Raw genomic sequence first — 19019 nt, 5'->3', positions numbered from 1 at the left:
TCGAGTTAGGAGACTGATCCCTAATCCTATCACAGACTGCATGTAAGTATACACATTGTACCTCAAGAAACTAGGTCATGTTAGTGTCAAGACTTTCGGATAAATTTCATTTTAGATTCTACATATAATTTAAATTGGCCCTAGCTTGTACATTTATCCCTTTCATTATTGTTACTGTGATAAAATATTGATAAAAGATTTTGAAACCTATATATTTTTTCATTATAGAACTAAAGCCACAGCTTTGAATAGTATAAATCTATTTCCTTTGACAAAAACTGACAATGGAAGTATTGTTGAAGTAGATGGGAATATTTTCTGCAGAAATTCCAGTTCATCACCTAGTGTCATAGGATTAACTTTATTTAAATCATCATTGGTAAGTTTGTAAAGTCAGTACTTGCTATCGCAATTTAGTCAAAATAAATGGCGATGTTTTCGAAAGAAACTCCTATTCATCAATATTAATGAAAGACTTTATTAATAAACAAAATTTAAGATTAATTTAGCATTCTTAGGAGACCATTGAAACCTTATCAGTGGTTGTCTTTAGTTAAATGTGATTTTTTTTGTTTATTTGAATTATTTGGCTCATGATCTTTAAGGTGGCTGGGGCATCTTAATCAAAATTGATAGAATTTTTTGAAAATTTGTCAAAAAGAAGTTTTTATCATGCTTTTTTCAAAACTATAATAAAAAGTATGGGTCACTGAACTTTTTTTCACGATAGAGGTTGTGCAAAATTGTCAGATTTTGTATAGATTATGCACGAAAAATCAAATTTTGTGTGATAAAAAGAAAACTACTTGATAGAACTTTAAGATAAAATGTGAGAAGATAGCTCTTATAAGATGCTTTTAGATAAGAAAAAGAAAAAATGGGGTCACCGAATTTGTTTTCTTGCTACATATCAAAATAGGTAAATTCACAACACTTTCTATTATAAAAATTACTTTATCTGAGTTATCTCCCCTTATTTGTCAAAGTTGAAAAAAATCTAATCAAACACAAATAAGGTGTTTTTGAGTAATTACAGCCGTAATTATGATAAAACACACAGTTTTCTATATATACATCAAAAGTCTTTTACATAAGTTACATACTACTTTCAAAATTTGCACATTTCATGAAATATCTAGACCAACGGTATCTGCTACTTTGAAATCCAAGATGGAGGAAGACACCTGAGCCTCCTTAAACTATGCCATCAGTCACGTCTCAGTCCTTATAACTGAACGCATGTGCTGGGTCAGCTCTCCTTTAATAAGTCTCCCAAACAAAGTTTGGGAAGACTTATTTTTTTTGCTCAGTTCTTATTAATATTATTATTCTTCTTCTTCTTCCTCTTCCTCTTCCGCCGCCTTTAAATTTGAACTTGTCCGCACCCGTTCTCCAAAACTGCTTGTCAGATTAACTTAGGGTTTCACAGTATGTTAGACTAACATGTCTAGTGGTGCAATCAGGGTTTTGTTCGTGCAATGGGGTTTATAAAGGGGTACTTTGAGGGGCAAAAAGAAAAGAGCGTTTTACTATAGAACCCTATGGGATTTTATTTTTTTAAATTTTCAAACGATTATAGATTGAAAACCGTTTGTGATAGACACAATCTTTTTAATTGAAAATGTTCTAAATGATAAAGCCCATTAAATGAAATACTGGGTTAGTCCCCAGGGGTCACCCCCACCCCCTGCCATTTGAGAAAGTTCTAAAATCTTGTAAATGGTCGAGATCCCCACCCCTAAACCATATATATTCTGGTTTGTCTAGATAAAGCAAATCAAATGAAATACAGGGTTAGTCCCCAGGGATCACCCCCACCCCCTGCCATTTAAGAAAGTTCTAATACCTTGTAAGTGGTCAAGATCCCCATCCCTAAACCATATATATTCTGGTTTGTCATGCTAAGATGGTTTGAATGATATACAGGGTTAGTCCCCGGGGGTCATCCCGACCCCCTACCATTTGAGAAAGTTTTAATATCTTGTAAATGGTTGAGATCCCCACCCCTAAACCATATATATTCTGATTTGTCATGATAAGATGGTTTTAATGATATACAGGGTTAGTCCCCAGGGGTCATCCCGACCCCCTACCATTTGAGAAAGTTCTAATATCTTGTAAATGGTCGAGATCCCCCCCCCCTAAACCATATATATTTTGGTTTGTCATGATAAGATGGTTTGAATGATATACAGGGTTAGTCCCCAGGGGTCATCCCGACCCCTACCATTTGAGAAAGTTCTAAAATCTTGTAAATGGTTGAGATCCCCACCCCTAAACCATATATATTCTGGTTTGTCTAGATAAAGCAAATCAAATGAAATACAGGGTTAGTCCCTAGGGATCACCCCCACCCCCTGCCATTTAAGAAAGTTCTAATACCTTGTAAGTGGTCAAGATCCCCACCCCTAAACCATATATATTCTGGTTTGTCATGTTAAGATGGTTTGAATGATATACAGGGTTAGTTCCCAGGGGTCATCCCAACCCCCTGCCATTTGAGAAAGTTCTAATATCTTGTAAATGGTCGAGATCCCCACCCCTAAATCATATAAATTCTGGTTTGTCATGATAAAGCAAATCAAATGGAATACAGGGTTAGTCCCCAGGGGTCACCCCCACCCCCTGCCATTTAAGAAAGTTCTAATACCTTGTAAGTGGTCGAGATCCCCACCCCTAAACCATATATATTCTGGTTTGTCATGCTAAGATGGTTTGAATGATATACAGGGTTAGTCCCCAGGGGTCATCCCGACCCCCTGCCAATTGAGAAAGTTCTGATATCTTGTAAATGGTCGAGATCCCCACTCCGAAACCATATATATTCTGGTTTGTCATGCGATGATGGTTTGAATGATATACAGGGTTAGTCCCCAGGGGTCATCCTGACCCCCTGCCATTTGAGAAAGTTCTAATATCTTGTAAATGGTCGAGATCCCCACCCCTAACCATATATATTCCTGTTCGTCATGTCTCCAACATTTGAATGACGTATACGGTCAGTCCCCAGGGGTTCCCCCCCACCCCCAATGTTCTAATATCTTGTAAATGGTTGAGATCCCCACCCATAAACTGTATATATTCCTGTTTGCCATGTCTCAAACATTTGAATGACGTATAGGGTCAGTCCCCAGGGGTTCCCCCCTCCCCAATGTTCTTGTATTTTGTTAATTGTCGAGATCCCCACCCCTAAACCATATATATTCTGGTTTGTCATGCCAAGATGATTTGAATAATATACAAGGTTAGTCCTTAGGCATCACTTATGCATATAATTTTACTGGACCAAACCAATTTTCACTGGACTTTGCCAAATGTCGGGCGACCCTGGGAATTACGAATTCGGGAGACTTCGTAACAGCATCCTGTTACAATCATTTCTTGTCTTCGATGAGGGTTTACTGTTAGATAGATCAACGACTTACTACTTTCGATGACAGAAACCAATCCAACGCTGTACAGACTATGTTAGGCTATAATCCGTGTAGAGCTAATTCCCGCGTCAACATACACTCCAAAACCCATTATGGATGGGGGAGTGGTATGCTGAGTGACGTCCGAGGGCTGTATCCTAGGTGTTAGATGATGGACCACCATTTCACTGTCTCACGACTTTGGTCCTGATAATGCTTCCTGTCATCGTTATTACTATGTCCGAGACTCATCGACCAGTACTTCATCATCGTGGTTAGCGGGCTCCCAAGCTGACCAACCTGGCCCTGAAAGCAGCCGTTGTGAAGTAAACAACAAAATAGTCAACAAACAAAACCAAAACAACTCACCAAATCCAAGATCGCAGCCTACCAAAATGGCGAATTCCAACTGTTCCTGTCCGACTGCAAAAATATTTAAATGCTCACCAAAACGCCTTCGGGCACTGAGCTGACCGTGCGGGGGGTGAACAGCCAGTCATGGTTGTTAAACACTTCCAGTAGCTCCTTAATAGTCTCTATTAAATGTTCACTAATTGTCTACACTCTTGGTTATACATGTTATATTTAGAGCTTGACATATTGTTTCGACAATTTTCTATTGTAAAAGTAAGAGAAATATAGCTATGTTCCTAAACTGGTAAATCTATTATTGATAATTACAGACCAAGAGATAAAAGATGAGGGAATGCAGAAGCCTCATGCAAACATAGCGTGACATTGTGAATTTAAGAACCTTTATACATATTTCTCTAATTCTTAGCTGATTTAAACTTTCCCAAACCGGTTGATTATTTTTTTAATATCAATGTGTAGTTTGATTGATCTCCCTTGATTTGTCAAAATTCAGTTATGACGTCAAATGTTCTTCTTTTCCTGTGAATTCCTATTGTGACGTCACTAAAAAAGGCGACCATGCCTGATGACATCACATAGAAAGAGCGCATCTTTTTGCCGATCATTGAAAAATAAAGTTTAAGTTTGTCTACATATCGTCCAAAAATCATTAGAGAAACTACCTTCTTATCTTGTGCAATATATTATTTTTCCACTTTCAAAAGTATGATTTTAAGATATTTTGAATTTTAACTGTCGAAAGTCGAGAAATATTGCATCACACATCACAATGTTTGTAGTGGTAGAATCTATCTATATATTCTAGCCAAGGTGTTAGGTGATGATATTGTCCTTTATTCATATTATTTATCTCAGGATGATGTAGATACTTCTGTTTTAAAATTATAGCTAGAGATGTCATGGGAACCTTATGATATACCAGCCAAAATATTTGATTATGAAGTTGGATTTTCGTCAACAGCAGGAAGTTCAGCACCTGACATCATGGCGTTCCAATCAACAAAACAACATTCTCATGCAAGAATAATGCATACCAACATACCAGATGGAACACAGTTTTATATCATTATCAAAACTATCAGTAAATCCAATGTAGAAGGACTAACAGTAAGCATAGTGAACACACAATATTATTAGCTTGTATTATGTTTAGTTCTTGAAATTAGATTATTCACAAGGTCAAAGTCTACTTTTACAAAGTTACTTTAAGTGTGTATTTTTGAGTCATTTAATGATAATGCACAATATTATATTCCTGATTATATCATTAGGTTATTGAATATTCATATCAATGCATGGTTGTCTGTTAAATAACAATTTGTACATGTTCTTTATTAATAATTGACAATGAGGCAGCAACCCAAAATTCATCTTCTGTATGTAATATAGCTTGCTCTGTATCTATGTTTACTTTAGATATGATGATAAGTTAAGTGTTCATGTAATAAGAGCAAGACTCCAAAAGCTGCTGCATACCATAATTGTAATAGTGATTTGTAGAGGAAAAAATGACCACTGCCAAAGCACAACTAAATAGATTAATGGGCTAATTATGGAGACCTTTATGGGCAGTGCAAAACCAACTAAAATGGACCAGTCACCTAGACTATGACTATTGCACCACTATGTAGAAATAAACCATTTAAATGGACCATTGAACCACTAAGACACCATTACCAAGGATCAATTAAGCAAAAGTCCTTTTAGTTAATTAATGTCATACAGACTGACATATATTGTTAAAGTAAGATAGCTGAAAATTGTAACTTTACATTTTAGACCTTAGGTCCATGTTTCATGGACACTACACCACCAGAGATTGTTGGAGGTAGTAGTATATTTACAGTACAGTTGTCAGGGGAGTATCTGGTCACCACATGGCCTGGTGCTTCTGTGTCTGATAGTGAAGAATTGTTTACACTGGACTATCAGTTTGCAGTCGGTATGTCCTTAATTATTTTGTCTGCAAAAAGTGTAGGTTATATTTCTGTCATTGCATCATAGTTATATTTTGTTGTTAAACAAAATCTTTACTTAATCTGAATCTTTGGTATGTCAAGACCATGAGCTGGCTATTATTAAGGTTCATTTTAACGAATGAACAAAAAAATTGCTGGGTATACACCTAAAAAGAGTACAGACAAACCTGTGCAGTTGGAAAAGTTTGAAGGCCTACCTTCCTTCCTAGATGTATAAAAGTAAAATGCATTTTGTGTTTCAGAAAGATAAAATCTTGTTTGGATTTTGATGGACATATTTCTTTATGGGATGCTAGTGCTTTCTAATAAGTTTTTGCAAGTATTTAATATCACCAAAGGAAAACTTGTTGAATCAGGATGGTATGAATATCCCATGCCTTCTACCAAATTTCGCAGGTCGTATGTGAAAACTGGGTCATTGAAAGAGAAAACCCGGCTTTATCTGTAACTAAACACTGTTGATATAAACAAAAAAATCAATTTTTGTTGTTGTTTGGCCTCAGAAGAAAAAAGGTGAATTTTACAATATACAGTAGAAAGCATTCATTTGTTCACTGTTAAATAGCTATTGCTTTCAATTGTGGAGACTTCAATACTGTTATATTAGCTACCAATCACAATTGTGGAAATAAATGGTTTATTCTATGAGATAATTCAACTCACATGTAACTATCATGATTGATTATAACACAATTTGAAATTTCTGGCTTAAATCCAGATTAAAAATATCATGTTCTGTAACAGTCATGGAACTGTTTTAAACTTCATACAGGTCACAGTGCATACGGAACCGATGTACAAGGTTTTCAACCATTACAGTCAGGTGGCACCTGTACATTGACACAGCCTCCATCTTGTACAGCTGTAAAGGTAACCGACCTGGACTGGTATCTACATGGACATCACACATACTATGTGTCACTCAAGGTTACCAACACAGCAGGACAAACAGTCATCCAGTCATCTGGTCCCTACATACATGATGTACAGTTACCAGCAGAGGGAGTTGTTTTAGATATTGATACTCAGGTATACTTATATTTAGTATTGTTAAATTAATCCCTTTCAATTGGTTCACTTTTTCATACCATTGACCTTGTGGCATATTCATGCAGGTTTGGGTGGCCTCACAAACATTCCAATAGTTTAACCCACCCACATTTCTATGTACCTGTCCCAAGTCCCAATTTGTTTCTCATAGCACTTATTTTTTTCAAATAAAGGTATTAAAAACTTATATTTATTTTCTTTGTTATAAAGACCAATAGAACAAAACATTTTATTGATAATTTTTTTTTTGAGTTTACTCCAATGCATTTAATTTTTGATTATTTTTTTCAGGATTTTTCAACAGACATCCCCTTAAAGGTATGTAAACATGTTTTATCATTCTTAGGTAAACTCTTTGACACTACTATCCCATTTGGACCAAAAATGGTTTTGATTATTCTTTTATTTAATTATTAGTCTTTCAAAATTAAGTACAGTTACCAGTATTCTGGAATAGATATAACCTCTGTGCAGTTCATATGGTTTGTAATCTGTCTTTGAGAGACTTAGTAAGTAATGTGAAATCAGTATTGTCTCTTGGTGGTGAATTGTCTGCATTGTACTTCATACAAGGACACATTATACTTGGTTTCCAACTGATTGATACAGACTCATGTGAAAGTCAAGGTAGCATTCTCCTAGACCCTTGTTCTGATTGATACAGACTCATGTGAAAGTCAAGGTAGCATTCTCCTAGACCCTTGTTCTGATTGATACAGACTCATGTGAAAGTCAAGGTAGCATTCTCCTAGACCTTTGTTCTGATTGATACAGACTCATGTGAAAGTCAAGGTAGCATTCTCCTAGACCCTTGTTCTGATTGATACAGACTCATGTGAAAGTCAAGGTAGCATTCGCCTAGACCCTTGTTCTGATTGATACAGACTCGTGTGAAAGTCAAGGTAGCATTCTCCTCGAACCTTGTTCTGATTGATACAGACTCGTGTGAAAGTCAAGGTAGAATTCTCCTAGACCCTTGATACAGACTCATGTGAAAGTCAAGGTAGCATTCTCCTAGACCCTTATTCTGATTGATACAGACTCGTGTGAAAGTCAAGGTAGCATTCTCCTAGACCCTTGATACAGACTCATGTGGAAGTCAAGGTAGCATTCTCCTATACCCTTGTTCTGATTGATACAGACTCATGTGAAAGTCAAGGTAGCATTCTCATAGACCCTTCTTCTAATTGATACAGACTCATGTGAAAGTCAAGGTAGCATTCTCCTAGACCCTTGTTCTGATTGATACAGACTTGTGTGAAAGTCAAGGTAGCATTCTCCTAGACCCTTGTTCTGATTGATACAGACTAGTGTGAAAGTCAAGGTAGCATTCTCCTAGACCCTTATTCTGAATGATACAGACTCATGTGAAAGTCAAGGTAGCATTCTCCTAGACCCTTGATACAGACTCATGTGAAAGTCAAGGTAGCATTCTCCTATACTCCTTGTTCTGATTGATATAGACTCATGTGAAAGTCAAGGTAGCATTCTCATAGACCCTTAATCTAATTGATACAGACTCATGTGAAAGTCAAGGTAGCATTCTCCTAGACCCTTGTTCTGATGGATACAGACTCATGTCAAATACAAGGTTGCATTCTCCTAGACCTTTGTTCTGATTGATACAAACTCATGTGAAAGTCAAGGTAGCATTCTCCTAGACCCTTGTTCTGATTGATACAGACTCGTGTGAAAGTCAAGGTAGCATTCTCCTAGACCCTTGTTCTGGTTGATACAGACTCATGTGAAGGTCAAGGTAGCATTCTCCTAGACCCTTGTTCTGATTGATACAGACTCATGTGAAAGTCAAGGTAGCATTCGCCTAGACCTTTGTTCTGATTGATACAGACTCATGTGAAAGTCAAGGTAGCATTCTCCTAGACCCTTGTTCTGATTGATACATACTCATGTGAAAGTCAAGGTAGCATTCTCCTAGACCCTCGTTCTGATTGATACAGACTCATGTGAAAGTCAAGGTAGCATTCTCATAGACCCTTCTTCTAATTGATATAGACTCATGTGAAATACAAGGTTGCATTCTCCTAGACCCTTGTTCTTATTGATACAGACTTGTGTGAAAGTCAAGGTAGCATTCTCCTAGACCCTTGTTCTGATTGATACAGACTCATGTGAAAGTCAAGGTAGCATTCTCATAGACCCTTCTTCTAATTGATACAGACTCATGTGAAAGTCAAGGTAGCATTCTCCTAGACCCTTGTTCTGATTGATACAGACTTGTGTGAAAGTCAAGGTAGCATTCTCCTAGACCCTTGTTCTGATTGATACAGACTAGTGTGAAAGTCAAGGTAGCATTCTCCTAGACCCTTATTCTGAATGATACAGACTCATGTGAAAGTCAAGGTAGCATTCTCCTAGACCCTTGATACAGACTCATGTGAAAGTCAAGGTAGCATTCTCCTATACCCCTTGTTCTGATTGATATAGACTCATGTGAAAGTCAAGGTAGCATTCTCATAGACCCTTCTTCTAATTGATACAGACTCATGTGAAAGTCAAGGTAGCATTCTCCTAGACCCTTGTTCTGATTGATACAGACTCATGTGAAAGTCAAGGTAGCATTCTCCTAGACCCTCGTTCTGATTGATACAGACTCATGTGAAAGTCAAGGTAGCATTCTCATAGACCCTTCTTCTAATTGATATAGACTCATGTGAAATACAAGGTTGCATTCTCCTAGACCCTTGTTCTTATTGATACAGACTTGTGTGAAAGTCAAGGTAGCATTCTCCTAGACCCTTGTTCTGATTGATACAGACTCGTGTGAAAGTCAAGGTAGCATTCTCCTAGACCCTTATTCTGAATGATACAGACTCGTGTGAAAGTCAGGGTAGCTTTCTCCTAGACCCTTGATACAGACTCATGTGAAAGTCAAGGTAGCATTCTCCTATACCCCTTGTTCTGAATAATACAGACTCATGTGAAAGTCAAGGTAGCATTCTCATAGACCCTTCTTCTAATTGATACAGACTCATGTGAAAGTCAAGGTAGCATTTTCCTAGACCCTTGTTCTGATTGATACAGACTCATGTGAAATACAAGGTTGCATTCTCCTAGACCTTTGTTCTGATTGATACAAACTCATGTGAAAGTCAAGGTAGCATTCGCCTAGACCCTTGTTCTGATTGATACAGACTCATGTGAAAGTCAAGGTAGCATTCTCCTAGACCCTTGTTCTGTTTGATACAGAATTGTGTGAAAGTCAAGGTAGCATTCTCCTAGACCCTTGTTCTGGTTGATACAGACTCATGTGAAAGTCAAGGTAGCATTCTCCTAGACCCTTGTTCTGATTGATACAGACTCATGTGAAAGTCAAGGTAGCATTCGCCTAGACCTTTGTTCTGATTGATACAGACTCATGTGAAAGTCAAGGTAGCATTCGCCTAGACCCTTGTTCTGATTGATACAGACTCATGTGAAAGTCAAGGTAGCATTCTCCTAGACCCTTATTCTAATTGCTACAGACTCGTGTGAAAGTCAAGGTAGCATTCTCCTCGAACCTTGTTCTGATTGATACAGACTCGTGTGAAAGTCAAGGTAGAATTCTCCTAGACCCTTGATACAGACTCATGTGAAAGTCAAGGTAGCATTCTCCTAGACCCTTATTCTGATTGATACAGACTCGTGTGAAAGTCAAGGTAGCATTCTCCTAGACCCTTGATACAGACTCATGTGGAAGTCAAGATAGCATTCTCCTATACCCTTGTTCTGATTGATACAGACTCATGTGAAAGTCAAGGTAGCATTCTCATAGACCCTTCTTCTAATTGATACAGACTCATGTGAAAGTCAAGGTAGCATTCTCCTAGACCCTTGTTCTGATTGATACAGACTTGTGTGAAAGTCAAGGTAGCATTCTCCTAGACCCTTGTTCTGATTGATACAGACTAGTGTGAAAGTCAAGGTAGCATTCTCCTAGACCCTTATTCTGAATGATACAGACTCATGTGAAAGTCAAGGTAGCATTCTCCTAGACCCTTGATACAGACTCATGTGAAAGTCAAGGTAGCATTCTCCTATACTCCTTGTTCTGATTGATATAGACTCATGTGAAAGTCAAGGTAGCATTCTCATAGACCCTTCTTCTAATTGATACAGACTCATGTGAAAGTCAAGGTAGCATTCTCCTAGACCCTTGTTCTGATGGATACAGACTCATGTCAAATACAAGGTTGCATTCTCCTAGACCTTTGTTCTGATTGATACAAACTCATGTGAAAGTCAAGGTAGCATTCTCCTAGACCCTTGTTCTGATTGATACAGACTCGTGTGAAAGTCAAGGTAGCATTCTCCTAGACCCTTGTTCTGGTTGATACAGACTCATGTGAAGGTCAAGGTAGCATTCTCCTAGACCCTTGTTCTGATTGATACAGACTCATGTGAAAGTCAAGGTAGCATTCGCCTAGACCTTTGTTCTGATTGATACAGACTCATGTGAAAGTCAAGGTAGCATTCTCCTAGACCCTTGTTCTGATTGATACATACTCATGTGAAAGTCAAGGTAGCATTCTCCTAGACCCTCGTTCTGATTGATACAGACTCATGTGAAAGTCAAGGTAGCATTCTCATAGACCCTTCTTCTAATTGATATAGACTCATGTGAAATACAAGGTTGCATTCTCCTAGACCCTTGTTCTTATTGATACAGACTTGTGTGAAAGTCAAGGTAGCATTCTCCTAGACCCTTGTTCTGATTGATACAGACTCATGTGAAAGTCAAGGTAGCATTCTCATAGACCCTTCTTCTAATTGATACAGACTCATGTGAAAGTCAAGGTAGCATTCTCCTAGACCCTTGTTCTGATTGATACAGACTTGTGTGAAAGTCAAGGTAGCATTCTCCTAGACCCTTGTTCTGATTGATACAGACTAGTGTGAAAGTCAAGGTAGCATTCTCCTAGACCCTTATTCTGAATGATACAGACTCATGTGAAAGTCAAGGTAGCATTCTCCTAGACCCTTGATACAGACTCATGTGAAAGTCAAGGTAGCATTCTCCTATACCCCTTGTTCTGATTGATATAGACTCATGTGAAAGTCAAGGTAGCATTCTCATAGACCCTTCTTCTAATTGATACAGACTCATGTGAAAGTCAAGGTAGCATTCTCCTAGACCCTTGTTCTGATTGATACAGACTCATGTGAAAGTCAAGGTAGCATTCTCCTAGACCCTCGTTCTGATTGATACAGACTCATGTGAAAGTCAAGGTAGCATTCTCATAGACCCTTCTTCTAATTGATATAGACTCATGTGAAATACAAGGTTGCATTCTCCTAGACCCTTGTTCTTATTGATACAGACTTGTGTGAAAGTCAAGGTAGCATTCTCCTAGACCCTTGTTCTGATTGATACAGACTCGTGTGAAAGTCAAGGTAGCATTCTCCTAGACCCTTATTCTGAATGATACAGACTCGTGTGAAAGTCAGGGTAGCTTTCTCCTAGACCCTTGATACAGACTCATGTGAAAGTCAAGGTAGCATTCTCCTATACCCCTTGTTCTGAATAATACAGACTCATGTGAAAGTCAAGGTAGCATTCTCATAGACCCTTCTTCTAATTGATACAGACTCATGTGAAAGTCAAGGTAGCATTTTCCTAGACCCTTGTTCTGATTGATACAGACTCATGTGAAATACAAGGTTGCATTCTCCTAGACCTTTGTTCTGATTGATACAAACTCATGTGAAAGTCAAGGTAGCATTCGCCTAGACCCTTGTTCTGATTGATACAGACTCATGTGAAAGTCAAGGTAGCATTCTCCTAGACCCTTGTTCTGTTTGATACAGAATTGTGTGAAAGTCAAGGTAGCATTCTCCTAGACCCTTGTTCTGGTTGATACAGACTCATGTGAAAGTCAAGGTAGCATTCTCCTAGACCCTTGTTCTGATTGATACAGACTCATGTGAAAGTCAAGGTAGCATTCGCCTAGACCTTTGTTCTGATTGATACAGACTCATGTGAAAGTCAAGGTAGCATTCGCCTAGACCCTTGTTCTGATTGATACAGACTCATGTGAAAGTCAAGGTAGCATTCTCCTAGACCCTTATTCTAATTGCTACAGACTCATGTGAAAGTCAAGGTAGCATTCTCCAAGACCCTTGTTCAATTAGTTAATCTATACCTGATGAAATCAAGAAACTCTTTAATCTTTTGATATACTTTTATTCTAGGATATACAAGACTTAGACTTTCAGACATCCACCAGCAGTATGGCTGCCCGTTGGTCAGGATTTGCCCATCCACATTTAGATGTAACCTACAGTATAAGTATTGGTACTACTATGGGAGGAAGTGATGTTGTATCAATGAAGGATGTGGGTACCAGTCTAGCTCACCAGGAAACAGGACTGTCTCTGACACCTTATCAGGTATTTTAGTCAGTATTAGTATAACTGTGCTACTATTGTTTCTATGAAGAAAAAAATTGTAAAAGATATCAAGGGTGCAAGTTAGAGAAAAGAGAGACATGACCCTAGCCAAATTTTGAAAAAAAACCACAGACAAACACTGGTCAAAAGAAAAAAGAAAAACAGACAAACACTGGTCGAAAGAAAAAAGGAATTCAGACAAGACTGTGCTCAAACTAAAAAAAGGAAAACAGACAAATGAAACTCTGCAAAAAGTTATCTGAACTAAAGATTGATCAATATGAACCCCACAATAAACTGGGGTTCAACTGTTCTGGAAGGGTAAGCAGTTCCTTTTCCACTAGTTGAACCCATCACAAAAGACAGATGGAAGCCAACAGTTCCCATGGGAATAAACTAAGACAACAAAAAGGCAAACAATCAAGGATAAGAGGATGACATTCTGTACAGTGTTTTTTTATGCTGATCAAATTTTACATTTTTAGAAATACTATTTTACTGTAAAAGCTGTAACTACAGCAGGGAATACAGCTATATCGTCTGACGGTGTTACCATAGTAACAGAAAATGGTGTCCTGTCAGGAGTTTTAATTTATGATGGAGAACCTTGTAACATGACTGGTAAGTTAATTTCAATACAAAAATATAATGCATTAGCAAATGACAGTTCATAATTTCAAGAAAATGGAATTTACATCAATAAAACAGTATTTATATTTGTAGGTATTATAGATAGCTAAGTTTCATAGTAGAGAATAAAGAGAATGTAAATTATCATGAATATCTCAAATTTGCATCTTCTGTTTTATGAGTACTTCAACAAATTTAGAAAATCACCCAAAAAAATGATAGAGAGCGAGAGAAAAAAAAGATTTACTAAAAAAAGTTGAATGGTTTACATTATTCAAGACGTAGGTGAACAATGAAATACCATTATTCTGTTATCTGAAATATTGGAAGAAACAAAATTTCTGCATCTTTGACACCGTACATTGACCTGTGGTTGTCAAGATCCTTGTCTTTTGGATTTTGGTGGATAGTTGTCTCATGAAAAATCATACCACATCTCTTTATCTTTATTTGTGATAGATAAAATAGTAGAAATTAACTGTAATATATTGATTTTATCTTTTTCAGATAAAATGTTAGAACATCATATGGAGGTTTGTAGGATTTTTTTTTAGTTCCTTCCAAAGTCAGTGTTCTACAATCTTTCCTTTCTCTCCAAGTCAGTGTTCGTAAATCTTTCCTTTCTCCAGAAGTCAGTGTTCTTAAGTTGTTTCTTTCTCCTGAAGTCAGTGTTCTTCAATCTTTACCTCCCCAAGTTCATATTTGGTCAGCAGCTGGACAGTGTTGTGTGATGAGTTGTTATATTTCAGCACTTTCTGGATCTGTCAGACATTTACTTCCAATTTGCCAATACTTTAAATTTTTCAATATATTAAATGCACTTAATATTTTTATCAAGCTTTACTCCATACTACCGAACAGAATGACTACATAATTTTATTTGGTCCGCACCCTGACAGTGATGAGTTGTAAATTGAGAGCACTTTTCAAATCTGTTCAACAACAACTTCCTGTTTTGTTGATACTTTGAATTTTTCAATATGTTGATTAAACTTATGGCAACATTTTTTGCACACATTTCTCCAGAATTACTGAATGAACAGAATGATTTCATAACTGGTCTGCAGGTTTACAGTAATGAATTACAAAGTGTTAGCGGTTTTTGGATGTGTCCGATTCCTACTTCTTGTTTCAGATACTTTGAGTTATGTGTGGTGGTATGCTTAGAAGAAAAACATATGTAACTTTTTGTTTGGTAACTGCTTTTATCCTTTTACAATTAATTAATAGCAAATTTGACCAGTAGTGTAATACAACTTCCATTTTGTAAGAGTTTGGTAAAGATAACACATAATTATTCTGAAGGATATTTGTAGGTACACACCGTTGGATACATTTCAGATAGAAAACTATTTCTATTTTTAGCATTATCTACTACAGTAAGTGAAATTTTGAAGCAACCAAATATAAAAAGTGACTTACTTCCCTTTATAATCAAATATTGTACTGTTCAAATTATGTCAACCTAAAGATGTCCATAAACTATTAATGAGGCTTACCAGACTGCACCAGATAATGTAAAAATGTCTGATTTATCTCCTTTTAGGACCACAGATTGTACTGTTCAGATGATGTCGACATCCAGATGTCTACTAATTCATTGAAAGCCTACTGGACAGTTCCAGATAATGTAAAGAACTACACACCTGATGCATACATTGCCATAGAGAAGAGATCCAGTGTTGGAAGTAAGTTTCTTGAGGGATTAAGTTTTGGAAGGATGACTATTTTTGTTTGAATGTAATATGTAAGAACAGAACAAAATGAAGTCATTCAATATTGTTAGTGACTGCTTTTAATTATTTGGTTTTTATAGATGTTTGCTGGCAGTCAAATTAGATTTGTTCATTATGTTTTTAATAGTTCAATCTGAGACAAGCATATTTTTAGAATGACAAATTAATTTCTTTCAGATCAATGGAGTGTTTTCCGTGATTTCCTTCATGTGTCAACAATATTTGACATTAGTATAGACGACCTGACATTGAACCCAGGTATCAAATATCGAATTGTATTAAAACTGTGTGCCAAAACTATCTGTTTCTCACCAATCAATACCGATGGTGTCATGGTATTGGCAAATTCCCCCATAACAGGGGACATAACTGTGGAGCATCTTAATACCACACAAACAGGTGGGGCTGAGAAGGTATGTATTGAGGATGGATTCTGGATGGCTTGTATACCATTTTTAACTACGTATATTTTTTTGTTGGTAATATATATATATTTATTTTCATATCATTCTCTAGTCTCATCTACAAATGAAGATGTACAAAATGTTAGGGAATATTCATAAATACGATATGTAAAAGAATGATTATCTAAATAGATCAGTCAATGTTTACATGATGTAAAAATCTTTCAACCTTTTCCCTTTATATAATATTATCAATATTTGACCATTTTTCTTTTATCCTATTTGACTCATTAGTCGAGCACAAACTCATAGAGGCCATATATTCTATGATAACTTCTATGTCATTCTTCAATGATAGATTTAACTGTAAATGTATAAATACATATCTCTTCAGTATAGAAATACATGTGTTAAGGTATGAATACATATCTCTTCAGTATCAAAATACATGTGTTAAGGTATAAATACATATCTCTTCAGTATCAAAATACATGTGTTAAGGTATAAATACATATCTCTTCAGTATCAAAATACATGTGTTAAGGTATGAATACATATCTCTTCAGTATAGAAATACATGTGTTAAGGTATGAATACATATCTCTTCAGTATAGAAATACATGTGTTAAGGTATGAATACATATCTCTTCAGTATAGAAATACATGTGTTAAGGTATGAATACATATCTCTTCAGTATAGAAATACATGTGTTAAGGTATGAATACATATCTCTTCAGTATCAAAATACATGTGTTAAGGTATAAATTCATATCTCTTCAGTATCAAAATACATGTGTTAAGGTATAAATACATATCTCTTCAGTATCAAAATACATATCTCTTCAGTATCAAAATACATATCTCTTATGTATCAAAATACATGTGTTAAGGTATAGATACATATCTCTTCAGTATAGAAATACATGTGTTAAGGTATGAATACATATCTCTTCAGTATAGAAATACATGTGTTAAGGTATGAATACATATCTCTTCAGTATAGAAATACATGTGTTAAGGTATGAATACATATCTCTTCAGTATAGAAATACATGTGTTAAGGTATGAATACATATCTCTTCAGTATAGAAATACATGTGTTAAGGTATGAATACATATCTCTTCAGTATCAAAATACATGTGTTAAGGTATAAATTCATATCTCTTCAGTATCAAAATACATGTGTTAAGGTATAAATACATATCTCTTCAGTATCAAAATACATATCTCTTCAGTATCAAAATACATGTGTTAAGGTATGAATACATATCTCTTCAGTATAGAAATACATGTGTTAAGGTATGAATACATATCTCTTCAGTATAGAAATACATGTGTTAAGGTATGAATACATATCTCTTCAGTATAGAAATACATGTGTTAAGGTATGAATACATATCTCTTCAGTATCAAAATACATGTGTTAAGGTATAAATTCATATCTCTTCAGTATCAAAATACATGTGTTAAGGTATAAATACATATCTCTTCAGTATCAAAATACATATCTCTTCAGTATCAAAATACATATCTCTTATGTATCAAAATACATGTGTTAAGGTATAGATACATATCTCTTCAGTATCAAAATACATGTGTTCAGAATATTCTTAAATACTTCATGATTCAATGTGTAATATTCAAAAAATGATGTAAATGAGCCGGCAACAATTTGTGGATTAGTTTAACAGTGAATTCCCAAAATATACTATCAACACCAATTTTGTTATTGATGGTAATTACTTTTTTTTTGTGTTAACTAATTAACGGGAACTTGCTGTCATTCAAAGCTACACATTCATAGTTACACCATGGGCAATATAGCGAGCCATTTAAAGCTTTTGTATTCTAACTGCATATTCCTTCACATTATATTTCCAGCTGATGGTGTCTTTTGCTCAGTTTTATGACCCAGATATTGAGGACATGGTTGAAAAGTATGCTGCAGTTGATAAGTATGAGTTTGCTATCACAGATAATTCTGAACAGGGAAAGACATACATGGTGTGGACCAAATTGGATTTTACGGCCATTGGACATCAGGTAGTATTGAGTTTGAGTGTTGTTTGCTTGTGTCAGATTTATACAGAGGTATCGTTGTATTTTCAATTAAATCTTTGCCAATGTTGTTGCCCTCCACTGTTATGAATAAAAAAAGGATGGGTTAAATGTCAACAAGACACCAACCCCTCAATACAAACATACACTTAAGTATAGACAGCTAGAGGTTACAGGAAGTATAGGGTTTTAGTGTTGCATGTTAAGTATAAATAGGAATCATTGTATTTCCTTTTACATTGTTGCCAGTGTTGTCCCTAATGTCAACAAGACAACCGGCAAAGTTAGACATTTAGAGGTTACTATACAGCCCTCTATGAAAGAAAATTATCCAAGACAATTCACTTGTCAAATGGAATAAAAATCTTGTATATTATATAATTTAAAAATGTAGAAATAGTGGACCAAGACATTACTTTATTAAAACAGTTTTGATTTGCCATTTTTGATTTCAGATTACATTTGAATATGTTTTGAATGGTACAATGGATTTCTCCCGATGCAAAAGATTTTCTATTAGGGGATACAACAAAGCCAAACAGTACTCAACAGTGTCTACGGACATCAAAGATTGTCAGGCATTTAATCCAATTCTAATAAAACCTAATATTGTTATAGATGCCGTTGGAGCACCTGATGCTAATGGTAAGCAAAGATTATCCGACATTTAACCCAATTCTAATACACCCTAACATTGTTATAGATGCAGGAGGAACACCTGATATCAATAGTAAGCAAAGATTGTCAGACAATTAACCCAATTCTAATACATCCTAACATTGTTATAGATGCCGGAGGGGCGCCTGATATCAATAGTAAGCAAAGATTGTCAGACAATTAACCCAATTCTAATACATCCTATCATTGTCATAGATGCCGGAGGGACGCCTGATATCAATAGTAAGCAAAGATTGTCAGACAATTAACCCAATTCTAATACATCCTAACATTGTTATAGATACCCGAGGGGTGTCTGATATCAATA

The 19019-nt window shown here is 36.0% G+C and overlaps 1 protein-coding gene across 1 annotated transcript in view; it reads left to right on the top strand.

The window, feature by feature from the left end:
• LOC127706737 (uncharacterized) overlaps positions 1–19019 on the top strand; it is a 125864-nt gene that overhangs the window by 39631 nt on the left and 67214 nt on the right. Inside the window, exons 17-28 of the mRNA XM_052211396.1 lie at positions 229–379; positions 4677–4895; positions 5568–5730; positions 6540–6796; positions 7109–7135; positions 13007–13204; positions 13690–13825; positions 14342–14367; positions 15381–15522; positions 15748–15983; positions 17858–18019; positions 18490–18679. Coding sequence (XP_052067356.1) covers positions 229–379; positions 4677–4895; positions 5568–5730; positions 6540–6796; positions 7109–7135; positions 13007–13204; positions 13690–13825; positions 14342–14367; positions 15381–15522; positions 15748–15983; positions 17858–18019; positions 18490–18679 — 1907 coding nt within the window. The remainder of the gene's footprint in view (positions 1–228; positions 380–4676; positions 4896–5567; positions 5731–6539; positions 6797–7108; positions 7136–13006; positions 13205–13689; positions 13826–14341; positions 14368–15380; positions 15523–15747; positions 15984–17857; positions 18020–18489; positions 18680–19019) is intronic.

Source organism: Mytilus californianus, unplaced genomic scaffold (genome assembly GCF_021869535.1).
Source record: "Mytilus californianus isolate M0D057914Y unplaced genomic scaffold, xbMytCali1.0.p SCAF_6, whole genome shotgun sequence".
Lineage (NCBI taxonomy): Eukaryota > Metazoa > Mollusca > Bivalvia > Mytilida > Mytilidae > Mytilus > Mytilus californianus.
Note: the sequence above shows the minus strand (reverse complement) of the source record. Positions and strands in the feature narration are given on the sequence as shown.